The following is an 18,241-nucleotide window of genomic DNA, read 5'->3' as shown; positions in this document are numbered from 1 at the left end:
GATTTTCTCCTAATTTTTATTCATTTTCACATTTTCATAACTCCTGCTGACATTAAATATTACAGCCATAAATTCTCAATATAACCAAATTAAATTTCTTCACTTAACAGAAAGTAAGTCAAGATTAAAATACACTTTCATACTCAAAAACCATTTTGTTTTGCAGAGAAAGATATCATGGCAATATAGTGTTTGAGGTAGTACAAAAGAGTAGTGCTTGGACAGCAAAAGATTGACTTGCTATTGTGGAAATACAAAGACTGTTCAATGGAATGAACTATAAAATTATGAGAGCTAAAATCACTTGGATTTGCAGTCTTTACAGGTAGAGAACGAGATTTGAAAGTGAGCCATGTAACTATTATAAAAACAAACTGTCAACAGCATACAAACCTAGACCTGAGATTTGCACCACACTGGCTACTAAATACAACAGTGGAAAACAACCCTCCTTTTTTGCTTTTTCTTTTTTGTTTTGCTTTTAATTATTTGTTAAGTTCAACAACACAAAATGCAGTGTAAAGAAAGAGGTAAAATCAGTACAAAAAGCTACGTGTTAAAATGAATACAAAGACTGCCCATCAGCTCATGTCTACTACTACACAATGATTTAGGAAGAAACCTAGGAAACCTAAAGCATTTTCACTGTTGTTTCTTTAAAATAAATATCTATCTCTGTTGATTGACAAATTCGTTATTATTTAATTTCAGTCCTTGGTTCTTAAGTGAGCATTACTCTCCTGCGACATTTCAAGCCACTGCAGGTCCTAACAGTTTGAAGTTCCGTTTCTCAGCAGAGATTATTTTGCAGCTTTAGGAAATGCCACCAGAAAGAGTGAGCCTTTTCACCCTGCTGGTTTCTATGGTTACATTTTTCACATGGATCACAGTGTAACTCACAAACTAGTAGACATCTGGAGGATATAATGTACCCTTTTGTACAGAACTAGGCCATTTCGTTCATACACTACCTAGCACAATGCATGTAGCTATAAGCTTTTCACATACAGTGATACTACACTACAAAGCAGATGCACAGCAGGCCAGCTTTTATTTTCTGCTTTATATGCCTCAGTCTTTGGTACAGGAGCTATTTCTCAGTAGCTCATGAAGATGCAAAAGAAAGACCTCTGAAACAGTATTTCTCATCTTTTATACTAGATGACAATGCACTGCATGTTTTCTTAGGCTAAAGCTGACTTCAGTACATCCCTTAAACATTTGTTATTCAAATTATGAACTGCAGTGAAACCCTGAAAGAATTAATAGCAATTCTATTTATAATGCTTTCCAGTTTGCATTCAACAGCTTAGATATTCCAATATTCAAAGATATTCTGGCTGCAGCTACCTCCAAACCAGAAGAGGATGAGGAGATCAAAAAATGGATAATGTTATGTTTAGTAGGCTCAGGACCACAGCCTGAGTCCAACCTAAAACAGGACAGAAAAAAAAAAACTGCTTGATAAAGGTTTATTAACATATTTTCTGCAACACAGGAAAGGGTACTATTATAATGTATATTTAATGTCCATAACACTACTACAGTATTCTATTAGCACCAGTGTATATTTGATTCTGGTTGATTGTGCATGTTATAAGGGGGCAGGTGGAATAAAGTCCATATACAAGCTATTGTCAATGTGTAATGGAGAAAATGAGCAGTATTAGCCATAATGAACAATATTTCTACCATTGCCTTGGCTTTTCAGCATTTATTGAACTTAAGTTACTTCCCCAGCAGATCACAGCATAGAATAGTACAGTGACCACAATGGACTGGTAAAGGGTAAAAGAGCCTGGAAAACTTTGACATCTAGCATAAGGATTTAACTGACTGACTGCAATTCTTTACATTGTTTACAGTTTTTAAGAGGATACAAGGTATGCTCCAACCATGGAACAGTTGTGATAGCAGCTTGCCAGCTCTAATATAAAGAGTAAAACATTTTTCATTTTCTAATCTAAATGTCAAATTAAGCCAGCATTAACTTCAGTAAAACCTGGTTTATTAAAACAAAAAACTGAGTTAAATACTATAGTCAGTAAGAACATTTAACACTGAAGGCAAATGCTGCTAGTTACAGTAAACCATCCTGAGACATGACTAGTAATTGATTCTACATAAAAGTTGCTTAAACATGTAAGAAAATAGGGTCTTACATATCTTGTGGGTTCTTCAATATTCTGGTCATTCATGTGCAATGGAATTATTCGGGTTGCTCCAGGACCACTTGCATATGGCTTGGGGAGCTGACCTTGAAACTCTGACTGGACAAACTGTAGTTGCCAACTGAAAATACAAAGCAGAAGTGAGATGTCCATTTATTTTGCATAGCTAATTTGTCTATTTATCTCACTGGCTACATTTGACAGATTTTTACTTGCTGGAAGGTTTCAGGTTCGATTATGTCCTGTTAAACTCCAGCTATAAATGATTTAGCATCCTTAACGAATAAAAAAGAAATACGGCACATTTAGTCAGTTGCAATTTTGTACACCTGAAGTTACAATTTACAAATAAAAACACACATAAAACAAACAGAAATAATGGTCAATATCATCTCCTTATTATCAATTTTAGTGCAGTTTATTATTATTATTCAGATCACCCAAGTATGAATTACTTTATTTTCAACATAATCACAGTCTCGTCAGTTGCTGTGGATGCACATTTCATTGTACTGTAAATTATATTAAGAAACTTTCCTAATCCACCTCCACAATATATCCAATTTTCTTCCTTCATTAAGATTGTTTTGCACGAACAGGGCATGACTGCCTCACAATCATGGAATCCACAATCTCCTCTTTATATTCATATTATTCCAGAAGACTATGTGAGGCCATATGTCCAAAGCTAAAGCTTTGCTGAAATCAGGAAAATGTAAATGGTCTATGATCCTAAACACACTAACAAATCTACAACTGAATGGCTGAAGAATCAAGGTTTTGGAATAGACGAGTCCAAACCTTAATTTTATTGAGATGCTGCTGCAACTGTGCATGTACAATATGAATTCAATAGGTTCTGAAAGAATTACTTAAGTAAAAATACAATTTAGCAACATAACTAAAAACAAAAACAAAACTGTTTTTTAAAAAAATATCCATGCTGTGTGCATTGGAAAGCATAAGCAGAACATACATAGCAATACAACAGAATTTATAATCAAAAGGCATATGAATGACATAAATACAGACAAATTATTCATATATTAGCATACAGTGTATATGAATTATTAATTATAATATATATTTATTTATATATTATTACCTGTCCCAGTCCACTTGTTGAGGAAACAAGCCATAGATTAATGTTACTTGTTTATGCTTTCCTTTTGTATGTCATTTTGGATAAAAGCATCAGGCAAGCAAATAAATATAATTGTAAATATATACACACATATACGCACTACTAGTCAAAAGTTTTAGAATACCGCAGTTTTTTCTTCAAATTTAATCAGCTGAAATGTAATGAATTTCCTAAAATGGTGAAAATTTAAGCAGTAAATTTCCAGAAGTTTAAATTTATGGTTTAGGGTTTAGCGAAAATAAAAAAAGGAAATTTCAGAATATTAAAAATGGGCCTTCTACACAGAACATTTTACAGGTTACAACCTACATATGTTCTGCAGAAATTAAAGTAAAATTAAGCCTTGCAAGTTGAAGCAAACAATTAGTACAGGTGTCCCAATTTCCTTTGATTGCTTAAAACTCAAACTTAAATGCCAGTAATTTACTAGAGTTTGAACTGCACACATACTACTCTGTATGAGTACAATATATCTCAAACTTTGCTTTGTGAAACAGCAAAGAGTTTAATTTAGATCTGGAAATATGCAGATGATAGCCAAGATTTACCACATGAGGCATGATTCCCTTGAATAGCATCTTTCAACTTTAAGTTAATTTAATGGTTTAATAGTTCAATGGGACATATGAACCCGATTTGCATTAAAACCTATTGTGAAGTTACAAATGCCTCCCTTCACAGCCTGCTACACGTACTGTATGTTCAAAAATTGATGAATCTTGTAGTTCACTGCCAAAAATTAATCTAACTTGATTGAAAGTGTGCCACAAAACTCTTAAGTTGTGTAGCAGGTATGTGTTAAACTACCATCATAGGGCATGGGGCTAAGGCTGTAAAAGAAAAATTTGTACCGGTTTAGCTCTATGAGCAGAGACAAAATGCTACTTCCAATTCTAAATCAGACAACAAAGCCACCAGTGATTGTGTGATAAAATTATCAAATGTGAATGACTGTGGGGGAATAAAAGGCAAAAGGCATTAAGAAGACAGAACAAGTCATGAAGATTCAAAACTGATGAAAGCTTGCATAATGATCCAGATGAATGTGTTGAGGCAAAGTGTATGAATTGCACTCGTATCAATGTACACTACCATGCCATTGTCTTTTAAAGGAATTATTTTAAAAATAAGGAAGGAATGACATTTGGTAGGGCATTGAACAATATAAATAGAGCAGATTTTTTTTTTCAGCTAGTCTAAATAATAAACAGTAGAGCCAGTGTCACTTATCAGAAACCACTTTCAATTCTTAGCAAGCAGGCTGCAGCAACAGATTCACAAAGACTTGTTTACTGGAGTTAGCTTAAACTGATGTGATAACAGTGTAGCACCTATTAAAAAGTCTGCAAGAAATCATCAGCCTGAAACATGATTTCCTGCATTAAGGCCATATCAGTCCTCTTACAGAACAGTCTAGCATGCCATCCTTCTTTACCTTTGATCTGAAACCATCGAACTCGAATTCATCTAAAAACTACCTTGCAATTAGCGTAATTCCAATCTATAGTAGTTCCCTGTTGCAGAATATATTTTGTAGCAATGTTCAACATTTTTGGGCAAAGTTACATAGGCTACAGATTTTTTAAAAAACATTTTCCTAAAGACCATTAATACCGCAATATTTCCTTATCTTCTAGCTTGGTTACAGGGACATACATCCTGATGCTTCACATATTTAGTGTTGTGATAATTTACCTTATTTGTAAAGGTACCAAGAGGTTAGGAGCACACACTGATACAGCACATTGCTGCACCCATCACATGACAAACCAATTCAGGATCCCAGATTGGGACCTGAGTGTAGCCACGCAGTGGGTGACACCTCAGTACCACACTAGTTCAGATGTAATGGAACAGCGTGAGGTTTTTTTATGGTGGCTGGAGTGCCAATTCTGCCACCAACCCCCAAGTTTTCTCTGCAGGTTGGAGGGCCTACTTGCAGGGCTTGGATGCAGATTAACGTCATACCCAGGATGGAACAATTGCCAGTTAAGGGACTTGCTCAAGGGTCCTGGGAAGAAGATATGAGTGAGGAATCAGGTGACCTGGGAGAGTTCATCTAACTAGTGTCCATCTAGAACCCAGGGCCATGTGTGTCCCGAGCTACAGTGAAATCTAACACAATGTTATGGGTGCTAAAAGCACTCTAAAATCTACCGATTAATTGATGTGTAGTGAATGCAATCACGCAGACTCATTCTGATAAACTGGAAGAACCCAAACTCTCCTCTTTTAAGTCAGTGGGAAACCGATGTGTTATGTTATTTGAAATTGGAAAAAATCAAATACTTAGTTAGAGGATCCGTACAGACTTTTTTCAAAACATGGCAGGATCTAATCAGTAATATTTTAAAATAAGTTTATAAAGCACAGAGAATTTATTAATTTAGGTATGTTTACAAGCCTTAAATTTTACGCCGTTTGGCTTGCTCTCTCTCTCAGGGGTGGGGATTGATCTGTTCTTAACTCAATTCTTCTTTTTGTAAAAACTTGATTGTTTTTTATGGATTGTAATAAAAGTAATAAAAAAAAAAGTATTAGCACATAGATGTCATAAGTTTCTTATATCTAGTAAGAATGAAATACACATACCAAATGCAGAAAGAGAAAAAGAAAAACATTTGAATAACAGCCATCATTAATAAGTAAAAAATGAGTGGATGATAAGGTTCATTATAGAAGGTATTTATTGAAGAAAACAAAAAACTGAAGGTATGCTTTAAAAATACTACAGAATTTTTAAAATAAAGATCATTTGTCATGATTTTAAAATGTCAGTAAGCCAAGATTTAGCAGCTGCATGAAAGTCAACAGTTTATAAAGCATATTTGCAGAATGATAATGTGCAGAAAATGAATATACAACACTTACTTGTCAGGAAGGAGGAAGCTACTGGGAAACCGGTACCATTCTTTGCCAACACATACATTGACAGGTCTTCCTTCTGGGACTGTATGGATGGTGGGATCTTTGGAAATCCGGTGGAATTCAGGATAAAGATCAAGAGGTGCATGATATCCTAAGGAAAATTACAACTTCAAAATGAGTGATTATCACTGAGAAATCACAAACAACAGTAGTATCAACATTATCCAAAGCAAAGCTATACATGTAAAAATCAGGATCATACAGTGTACAGTGAGATGGTAACCTGTGTTAGATATGAGAAATTAAACCCAAATTATAATATACAGTACAATGATATTTTATAAATGGTCGGAAATACTCCTGAAAAGAAGTTCAATGGTCTAGAAAATTGTAATTGTGTGCTGTTGTGCATTCAGGGTAAGGTTACATGCAGTATCCTAAGTCCATCTCTTGTTATTCTAAGTCTGCTAAATTTGCCCTCCACATAGCAGCAGGAAATATAAACAGTATTCGTTTTAATAAGTGCATGTCATCAACTCTTTAAAGAAACATTCAAGTAAACATTCCTGAACTATGTTTCCACTGAGGTCATCTTGTCAATTAGTATTATGAAGTAGACTGCTCTGAATGTAAATGGTAATGATTCTAAAGAACAAGTGTGCACTCAAGGGCTTGTAAAGAGCAATTTCCTCTTCTTTTCCCACTTGAAATTTGAGATGTTGGTGCATCATTCACCATCATTCATTCAACTATAATTGAGCATGGTTGCTGACCTTGTTCATATTACATTTCTACAGGTAACATCCGTGTATAAAAATACAATATTCAAAATAATTTCTTGAGTTAATAGTGACTAAATTAGTAGTCTAAAGGTGAGTAAGTGCTTTAAGACCACTTGTGGTACTTACTGGACTGTGAAAGGTGACATGATCATTATTGTATTCAGAAAAATAGGAAACAAATCACAGCACGGTGCAGCCTTGTATTCATCAATTTAGATGTGTTTTCCCTACAGATGCTACAGCATTAGGTGTGAAGTAAGTGAAATTTGGGAAGATGTAGATGGCTAAAAGTGAAGTCAGGTATAATTAATGTAAATACCAATACTGAACTGATCAGTAAATTGAAACATTAAACTTCATTAATAATTATATTTCAAACATTTAACTTGCCCTTATCACATGTTTGGTGTTCTACCAATGCAAGATAATCACAAAGACACTTCAGTCATTCAAAAGAATCTGACAACATATTCCCTTGAGTGACTGGGCTACATGGCAGAATAATCCTCCTCTAACGGTCACAAGATTACGTGCCAATAAAAGTGCTTAATTTTAAATGCACGTTAACAGTGTAATCTATTACAAATATTATTATACTGAGCAAATATTATACTGAGTAGTTTTAGCAACTACTAAAACAACAGCACCTTTAACAACTGGCTTCATCATCCATTACTTAGACTGGATAGTTAAAATAAGCTCTTTCATTTGTCTAACAATCCTTTGTAATGCCTCACACTGGCTAAATTCTCTCCACCTATATCATAGTACACATCTTTACCAAATCATTTTCTGGCCCTGGTTTTAAACTCTCAAACCAACTCATCCTAGTTCTCTTTACCATGACACAACACCCCTACATCAGTCCTCTTAACTCTGTTTTGCTTTCTCCTCCTCTCTGTGAACCTCAACACATCTACCTGATCATTTTATCTGCCTTCTTCCTCATTTAGCTACATTTCCAGCATACATTTAATCTGTTTCAGCTTTAAAGTATTTCCCTATTTGCTCAGGTTACAGTGGCTACATAGCATCCTGTTCCAAGACTTCATTGCCATCTTACCCAATCCATTCCTTTCAACATACTAACCAAACAAGAAAGCTCACTCATACCTGTAAAGAGGAGACTTAAAAAGAAGAAATTTGAGAAGTAAAGTTCAGACTTGCAAAATTGGTATAAACCTTCTTTCAATTTTGTCATACATCATATCTAAAAATAACCTAACACTAGCTAGTGCTAATAAATAATATCAAAAACTTTAGTTATCATTTTTGACAAATTGTACGTAAATTTATCACTGTATAATTAACTTCTTAATTAGAAACACATTTATTTTGTATGGTTAATTATTCAATACGAAGCTAGAAAATAACCAAAAAAAAAAACACAGTGGATATGAAATTCCTCATAACATAAGCAGCAGTATAATATGATCAAATTGTACAAGCTTTATTTGCTAACCCTTCTCAGGAGGTGAGCTTACTTTGTATGCACACCTCCTCTAAAAAGATTAAATGCTTCAAAGATTTCACCAACAGTCAAACATATAAATAAAAACCTTTTCAATGAAACAATGAATATGATATTAATATATTGTATTTGACATTGAATAGCAAAGTGCAGTGACTGAGGCCTCACCTCTGAACAGAGCTACAGAGCGAGAGAGAGACAACAGGCAGAACAGAAGTACTGTGCCCAGGGCAAGCCAGTTTGAGGAGATTGTGTAATGCTCTAGGCGGTACCTCTGGAACAGGAAATGGTAACATTTCTGCAAATCAGACAAAACAAGAAAGTTATAACATGGATTTGCACTAAAGAAAGAAATATTTACATAAAAATTTCAAACATTACAATACTGCACCTATTAGACTATAGAAAATATAAATATAAAACTTATCTTTAGTAGTTTTCAGAGTCACAGAAGTACACTGATCAGCCACAACATCAAAACCACCAACAGGTTAAATGAATGACACTGATTATTTTGTTACACTGGCATCTGGTCAAGGTGTGGATTATATTAGGCAGTAAGTGAACAGTCAATTCTTGAAAGTGACATGTTGGAAGCAGGAATAATGGGTAAGTGTAAGGATGTGAGTGAGTTTGACAAGGGCCAAACTGTGATGGCTAGATGAGTCACAGCAACTCTGAAATAGCAGGTCTTGTAGTGTGTTCCTGGTATACAGCAGTTGGTATGTACAAAAAGATGTAAAAGGAAGGACAACTGGTGACATGGTCATGTACACCCAGGGCTCAATGATGTGTGTAAGGAGCAAATGCTAGCCTGTCTGGTCTGATACCACAGAAGTTACTGTTGCACAAATAGTTGAAATATGTAATGCTTGCCATGAGAGAAAGGTGTCAGAACACACAGTGCATTGTAGCTTGCTGCGTATGAGGATGCATTGCCATAAACTGGCCAGAGTGCCCATGCTGATCCCTGTGCACTTCTGAAAGCACCTACATGGGGCATGTTAGCATTAAAAATGGACCATGGAGCAATAGAAGAAGGTGGCCTGGTCCGAGTAATCATGTTTTTTTTTTTTTTTTTACGTCATGTGAATATCTGCATGCGTCATTTGCCTGGGGAAGAAATAGCAGCAAGATACACTATGGGAAAAAGTTAAGCTGGCAGAAGCAGTGTGAAGCTCTGAGCAATGTTCTTATGGAGACCTAGGATCCTGGCATTCATGTAGATGTTACTTTGCTACAGTATGTAGCACCTACTTAAAGACTGTTGCAAACAACAAATACCTGTTCATGGCAATGGTATTCCCTAATGGTACTGGCCTCTTTCAGCAGAATAATGTGCCCTGCCACACTTCAAAAGTTGTTCAGGAATGGTTAGAGGAATATGACAAAGAGTTCAATATGTAACTGAGATCTAGGGAAAATGGTGGCCAAGTCAATCTCATCGCACATCTGTGGGATGTGCTGGAAGTCTGATCCATGCAGGCACAACCTTGCATCTTAGAGGACTTAAAGGATCTGGAGGGGGACCTACACAATATTAGACAGGGGATTTTGATTTTGTGGCCGATTGGTGTACTTGTATAATGATGCTTTCCCTTATCATGTTTGATGCTCTCATTATCAAGATCTATGTTGTTTATTTCCATTACTGTTAGCTCTTATACATGCATTTTGTGTTGACTTCTTCAAGCAAACCAAAATAACTGCTCCAACCCTGAAAGATGAATTACTTCCAAAATACTTTACTCACAACAAATCAGCTGAAAGAGCAATTACTGAGGCCTAGATAAAGTGATCATGTGTTCTTATGAAATTTGAAGCAGGGATGCAAATATAAAAGTACATATTTACATTCTATGCAAGTTATACTGTTTAATTTTTTCTTTTGTTGCACTCAATTCATATGTGCATTATACCTAAGTGCAATATTTAGTTATTCTATTGTATTGTATTATATTGGACTGCATTATAATTTAATTATGTCCATTATATGTGAATGCACCTTAGAATGCTGCAATTTCGTTGTACTAAACGCAATGACAATAAACAGAATCTGTATCTGAAATACTGTATACATTTCCCCTGATTTAGGAGCTGTTTAAAGGCAGAATAAATTTTCATCATTCCTAGTAATGATTAACCTTCACATAGCATATTTATTTGGAAAAGGCTTACACTCACTCATAGATATTTTTTGTTCTATCAGCAAAAACTACCTAGTTATTGTGTTCAAAACATTTGAAATGATTTGTTCAGGCAGTTCGCCTTCCAACTTCCACGTTTTTAGTTTTTACCTGTTACTGCCGTAGCTGACTGGTCAGTATGATCTGGATCTTGTAATAGTTTAAGCTCTTGAGAGCTGATCATTCTTCTGATAGGTATGAGCTATAGTACTGCACTGGAGATGTTACAAAACAGTTGTTAGATAGTGCTCCAGAAGGCAGAGATTGAATCCCCCACTAAAAAATTGGATGCATTCAGAGCTTCTAACTTGGTTTCAACGATTAGTTAATCAGATGAAAAAATGTAAACAAGAAAAGTCAGATTTGCTGAAGGGCTGGTCAGGAATTACTTAATTTAAATTCCTAGATAATGGTAGTAAATAAAATCTTTTCCCGATCTTCAGACTATAGGGATGTATTGGATTGATTCTTTTAAGCAGACTTTTATCTACATTCAAAAGGCTCTTCTCACCCCAATAAAACACAGTTCAATTTTAGTTTCTCCTGGACTACCAAAATTATGTCCTACACTGTAAAGTCAAAAAATTGTGTCCTGTGGAAGTCCAGCTAGATTACATGTCTCTAAGGGCTTTGTAAATTCTATAAAACCTTTGCCAGAAATTGTTAGCATACAGTTGAATACTTTAACAAATAAAATCCACTTTTTAAAAAGATTTTTATATTCACATACCCACATGTATTCCCACACAGGTCAAATCCCATTATAGCAAATACCAAAGTAATAAAATTTTCAGAATAACTAGAATAGAACTGGCCCAAACAAACTTTCATACAACATCATGTTAAACTAATTTTGTTTTAATGAAATGTAAATTTCAGTATTAATAACGTTTTTTTGACCAAAAATGGCTACCGAAGATGATAATGCGATGCACAAAACAGTTCATGCCATGCCTACACTTTTCGCTGAGTCTCGAGAACTCTGTAAAAGGCTCTCTCTTTCAAGTTAGACTAAAAGAAAAGGATAGTCTCTTGTGAAATTTCCGGTCTCAGGCAGTCTGGGAAAGTGTAGGTGTGACTTCATACACATAGCCAAATTATGAGCCAGTAATCCATCTAGTGTCCACATGGGTAGCTGTGTTGTGGGAGGATACTGTACTGTTTTAGTTTGATAGAAGTTCTCACAGTTTTCTTTGAGATGAACAAAAAAAGTGAGAAACGGAGTTAGTTTATGCTGAAAGAAAATTAACAATCCTGGAAAAATGAAGAAAAATGAGGTGGTGAAATCATGGGAATTGCACCTTCATCTTCATCTAACATCTCATTTTAATTCTGTATTTTCATACCTGTATTTCTATTTAAAAAAAAAGTTACATCTAACATCTCGTTTTCATTCTGTTGTCATACCTGTATTTCTGTTTTAAAAAAGTTGCATCTTATGTCTCATTTTCACATAAAACATTTTTGAGGCACTGTTTTTTTATACAGATATTGTCAAGCTTGTGTCACAGTGTTGCACGTTAGGAAAATACAAGTACTTTATTACTGTATAGAGAACACAGGTACAGCCTCAAGACTTCATTCAAAAGAGGAGCACTCAAACCCCACAAGACAGGAGCTGTGACATCACCAGGTAATCTACTTTAGTTCCCATCTTCAGATTAGAAGATCACCAGTGGCCAAGAATCACCGCTGTGGCAGACATGGTCTGGAGAAAACAGATAAGGAGGGTGTGAGGAAGAGCAGGTCAAAGCCTGGTGTTAAATGTTCTAAACTTTGTGCGACAAACATGTTAAATGGGAAAGCTTGATCCTGCAGAGGATAACCAATTACTTTGCCCTTGGTTTACTGTTTACCAGTTTCAGCACAGCAGCTATGGAGCTGTCATTATGCCGCTGCCGTTACAAATTAATGAACAGCCAGCAACCTCGGTCACAAAAGTATATGCATACGTACAATACTAAGGATTTATTACTGTTTAAAAGGTGTTTCGTTTGTCTTGATGGAGGAAAAAAGTTTGAAAAACCGGCACAGATATATCTGAAACTAACAGACATTTCTGCTGCATTTGGAGCCATGACTTCAAAACCAGAATGAGCCAGTCCCACACTGCTGGTTCATGGCATGGCCAGTGTGTGCACCAAGAATGGAACTCTGTGAGTGCAATGATCTAATACATTTTATTTACTTACTGCTAGTTTGTGGATGCCCTGCGAAGGGCTGGCGCCCTGCCCGGGGTTTATTTCCTGCCTTGCGCCTTGTGTTGGCTGGGTTTGGCTCCAGCTGACCCCTGTGACCCTGTAGTTGGGATGTGGCGGAGGGGATAATGGATGGATGGATAGTTTGTGGATGTTTGTTGTATTCTATTTGTGGTATTGATCCAGCATAATTGGCTGACTTTCCCCTACCCCACTGGGACACTAAAAGATTATTGGACCATTATAATCCTCTCGAAACTAGTTTAGCTCCTCCCTTCTAACTGACGTATGTCTTTACCAGATAAAACTTTCACTACTGAAGCTCTCACATTCTCCAAATGCAGCACACTAACTGCAACTAGAACAAACCCAAATGGATTAGTCAAAGATCTACTACAGGTATGACAGAAAATAATTAAAGCACAACAATGCATCAAACCTGTAACGAGGACAAGGCCACAGCACCACAAAGGCAAATGAGAGGGTATACAGGAAACAGGAAACGCTCTTCTTTATGTGGTTGAGTAAAAAATATCAATATCCAAATATACATGGGCGAGAGAGTCAGCCAATAAGGTCGTCCAAGGTTCTGAACTGCAGTACAAACAACAAAAGAAGGGAGGGAAGGAAAATGTTATTTTGTTACTGTCGTGCACAGAAAAACAAGCTATCTGAATGATCTGTACAAACCACTCTCCAGAAAAGTAATCTTGCAGTTTTCAACAAGAGAATCACGATTTCCTTTTTTAAAGCACAGATTTATTTTCAGCTTGTTTATTTTTAAGAGAAAGGGGTTTGTCTTATATGGAAGATAAAAGGACAAAAAGCAACAAAAGTAATTATTAAAAAAATGGGTGACAAAGTGGGTGAATGCAAATCAGCATTTATCTGGAGTAAAAAGTAAATGGATGAAAACATTTTTCTGTCATATCAAAAAGAGACAATTTCAAAGAAAGAAAGACATATTATGTAAACTGTTGGTAGGTTGTATATGTACTTACCATTGAACCTTTTGAGCAGAGCCTCCATTAGAGCAGTTAGAGGTAAGGAAAACATAGCCAGCACAAACACTACATTAAAATTCAAGAAACCATTAACCAAGTAGAAATACCAGGGCTCAGTACCTGAAAACATTAAAAAACAAACTTTACTTACACTTGAAAATACATCTACAACAACTACTGCTACTTTTAAGAAACCACTTCCAGAACATATTTTTCTAAGTTATGCCTTAATTTACTTTAAGGTTTCTTTACACTTTTTCTTTTTCAGATATAAATATTTTTTATTTCAAAGACTTATGGTTAGATTTCAGCCTTTCTATGGACATTTACAATAATTGCAACCTGGGATTTCATATTACTGTGTTGCAGAAAACAATGCAGTGAATGTATATAACAACTGTGGCTCTGAAATTATCTGATGCTGGGAGCAAAAAAGAAACCAGTGAAGTGAAATGAGACCTGAGTGAATGCCACATTATTCACATGAAAACCTGTTCATATGCATAATGCTTACCACAAAGTCTGAGGAAGGTAAAGTAGAGTAACCACCTGACAAAGGTTTTAGAAGACCATATGAGCTTGGAGGTGAGTTACTACCAACTTTTAAAGTTATACAACATTTAAAAATCACACAAATCATGGAGTAATTTAACCATAGAAAACTGTATTTGTTGAAATGCGAAGTGAAAATAAAATGTGGCAGATTTACTCTATCGTTGTACCTGCAAAGTATAGCTATTTAAAAAAACTGTATTATTGCACTAACGGTATTTTACAAGTAAAAAAAAAAAAAAAAATCAGAGAAAGATGGTGCATGTTTTGGTATTATGAAAACCAATGAAGATAGTCTTCTTCTTCTTTCGGCTGCTCCCGTTAGGGGTTGCCACAGCAGATCATCTTCTTCCATATTTTTCTGTCCTCTGCATCTTGTTCTATTACACTCATCACCTGCATGTCCTCTCTCACCACATAAGTAAACCTTCACTTAGGCCTTCCTCTTTTTCTCTTACCTGGCAACTCGATCCTTAGCATCCTTTTCCCAATATACCCAGCATCTCTCCTCTGTACATGCCCAAACCAATGTAATCCTGTCTCTCTGACTTTGTCTCCCAACTGTCCAACTTGAGCTGACCCTCTAATGTACTCATTTCTAATCCTATCCATTCTTATCACCCCCAGTGCAAATCTTAGCATCTTTAACTCTGCCACCTCCAGCTCTGTCTCCTGCTTTCTGGTCAGTGCCACCGTCTCCCACCCATATAACATAGCTGGTCTCACTACCATCCTGTAGACCTTCCCTTTCACTCTTGCTGATACCCGTCTGTCACAAATTACTTCTGGCAGTCTTCTCCACCCATTCCACCCTGCACTCTCTTTTTGCTTCTCTTCCACAATCCCCATTACTCTGTACTGTTGATCCCAAGTATTTAAACTCATCCACCTTCACCAACTCTACTCCCTGCATCCTCACCATTCCACTCGTTTATCGCGGTTAATCAGTTCCAGACTCTACCGCGATAAATTCATTTCCACGAAGTAGGATTCTTTATTTATAAATTTAATGTTTTCACAGTTAGAGCATAGAAAACCTGTTTACGACCTTCTTAATACGTTTTTTAACATTATTAGCGCCCTCTAGACATGAAGGTGAAAATCCGCAAAGTAAAAACCATATGTTTATATTGTTATTTTTATATTGACACGCTTGGGTCACAATTTTTGCACAGAAACACAGGAGGTTGTAGAGATAGGGACTTTAAAACACTGCAAACAAACATTGTCTCTTTTTCAGAATTTTAAACTGTGCTCTATGACAAGACAGACATGACAGTTCCGTCTCACAATTAAAAGAATGCAAACATATCTTCCTCTTCAAAGGAGTGCACGTCAGCAGCAGAGAATGTCAGAGAGAGAGAGAGAGACAGACAGAGAGAGAGAAAAGCAAACAATCAAAAATCAATAGTGCTGTTCGGGCTTTTAAATATGAGAAGCACCGCCCGACAAAGCAGCTGAAAGGAAGGGAGCAATGTGAAGGTAGTCTTTCAGCATTTTTTAGAGGAGCGTCCGTATCCTCTAGGCCAGTGTGCGAACAGCCCCTCAGCTCACACCCCCTCTGCCAAGAGCAGAGAATGTCAAAAAGTGAGAGAGACAGAGAAAAGCAAACAATCAAAAATCAATACGTGCTGTTCGGGCTTTTAAGTATGCGAAGCACAGTGCGGGAAGCATATCATATATCATTGAGGAGTTTTATTTAATACGTAATACATGCTCTGATTGGGTAGCTTCTCACCCATCCGCCAATAGCATCCCTTGTATGAAATCAACTGGGCAAACCAACTGAGGAAGCATGCACCATAAATTAAAAGACCCATTGTCCGCAGAAATCCGTGAACCAGCGAAAAATCTGTGATATATATTTAGATATGCTTAAATATTAAATCCGCAATGGAGTGAAGCCACGAAAGTCGAAGTGCGATATAGCGAGGGATCACTGTACACATATGTAGTCTGTCTTGTCCTACTGACCTTCATTCCTCTCCAGAGAATATCTCCACCTTTCCAGGGTCTCCTCAACCTGCTCCCTACTATCGCTACAGATCACAATGTCATCAGCAAACATCATAGTCCACAGGGACTCCTGTCTAATCTCGTCTGTCAACCTGTCCATCACCATTTCAAATAAGAAAGGGCTCAGAGCTGATCCCCGATGTAATCCCACCTCTAGGTTGAATGCATCTGTCTCTCCTACCACAGACCTCACCACTGTCGCACTTCCCTCATACATACTCTGTACTACTCTTACGTACTTGTCTGCCATTCCTGACTTCCTCATACAATACCACAGCTGCTCTCGTGGCACCCTGTCATATGCTTTCTCCAGGTCTACAAAGACGAAATACAACTCCTTCTGGCCTTCTCTAAACTTCTCCATCAACGTCCTCATGGCAAACATTGCATCTGTGGTCTTTCTTGGAATTAAACCATACTGCTGCTCACTAATCATCACCTCACTTCTTAACCTAGCTTCCACTACTCTTTCCCATTACTTCATGCTGTGGCTCATCAATTTTATTCCCCTGTAGTTACTGCAGTCCTGCACATCCCCCTTATTCTTAAATATCGGCACCAGTACACTTCTTGTCCACTCCTAAGGCATCCTCTCATTTTCCAAGATTCCATTAAACAATCTGGTTAAAAAATCCACTGCCTTCTCTCCTAAACACCTCCATGCTTCCATAGGTATGTTATCTGGACCAATGGCCTTTCCATTTCTTCATCCTCTTCATAGCTGTCCTTACTTCCTCCTTGCTAATCCACTGCACTTCCTGATTCACTATCACCATATCATCCAACCTCTTCTCTCTTATCCTCTTCATTCATCAGCCTCTCAAAGTACTCTTTCCATCTGCTAAGCACACTCTCCTCGCTTGTGAGTATGTTTCCATCTTTATCACCCTAACCTGCTGCACATCTTTCCCAGCTCGGTCCCTCTGTCTAGCCAATCAGTACAGGTCCTTTTCTCCCTCCTTAGTGTCCAACCTTTCATACAACTCATCATACGCCTTTTCTTTAGCCTTCACCACCTCTCTCTTCACCTTGCGCCTTATCTCCTTGTACTCTTGTCTACTTTCTGCATCTCTCCGACTATCCCACTTCTTCTTTGCCATCCTCTCCCTGTGTATACTCTCCTGCATTTCCTCATTCCACCACCAGGTTTCCTTTTCCTCCTTCCAGATGTCACTCCAAGCACCCTTCTTGCTGTCACCCTTTCTACATCTGCTATAGTTTCCCAGCTGTCTGGTAGCTCTTCACTGCCACCCAGTGCCTGTCTCACCTCCTCCCTAAACTCAACCTTGCAGTCTCTCTTTTTCAACTTCCAACATTTGATCCTTGGTTCTGCCCTCACTCTCTTCCTCTTCTTGATCTCCAACGTCATCCTACAGACCACCATCCTATGCTGCTTAACTACACTTTCCCCTGCCACCACTCTGCAGTCTTCAATCTCCTTCCGATCAACTCTTCTGCATAGGATGTAATCTACCTGTGTGCATCTTCCTCCAGTCTTGTATGTAACCCTATTTTCCTCCTTCTTCTTAAAATATGTATTCATCACAGTCATGTCCATCCTTTTGGCAAAATCCATTATCCTCTGACCTTCTTCATTCCTCTCCTTGACACCATACCTACCCATCACCTACTCGCCTAACTATAACTATAACAAACATCTGTGGACCATAAAGAAGATATTTAACTCATCAACACCAGTCTGGGAGTTTAACTCTTGCTTATATTAATTCACTATCAAATATCAGCAGATTTCCTCTTAATACTATAATAACATAGTAATTTCCTAGTTGGTATGCAGCAAATCTAAAAGCAAACGTAAACTGAAGCAAAATGAAAATTAAGATCGTTA

General features: G+C 37.0%; 1 protein-coding gene across 1 annotated transcript; it reads right to left on the bottom strand.

Moving 5' to 3' along the window:
- Nucleotides 1-2,162: 2,162 nt before the first annotated feature.
- Nucleotides 2,163-13,969, bottom strand: LOC120520944 (alpha-1,2-mannosyltransferase ALG9-like; the record flags this gene model as incomplete). The annotated part of the gene is made up of 5 exons (XM_039742908.1): nt 13,822-13,969; nt 13,260-13,414; nt 8,605-8,734; nt 6,187-6,334; nt 2,163-2,292 (listed from the first exon to the last, which is right to left on the bottom strand). Coding segments are annotated over exons 1-5 (696 nt in total), but the record flags the coding sequence as incomplete, so codon positions are not given.
- Nucleotides 13,970-18,241: the final 4,272 nt, after the last annotated feature.

Source organism: Polypterus senegalus, unplaced genomic scaffold (genome assembly GCF_016835505.1).
Source record: "Polypterus senegalus isolate Bchr_013 unplaced genomic scaffold, ASM1683550v1 scaffold_5612, whole genome shotgun sequence".
In the NCBI taxonomy this organism is placed as follows: domain Eukaryota; kingdom Metazoa; phylum Chordata; class Cladistia; order Polypteriformes; family Polypteridae; genus Polypterus; species Polypterus senegalus.
This window is presented reverse-complemented; position numbering and strand designations above follow the sequence as displayed.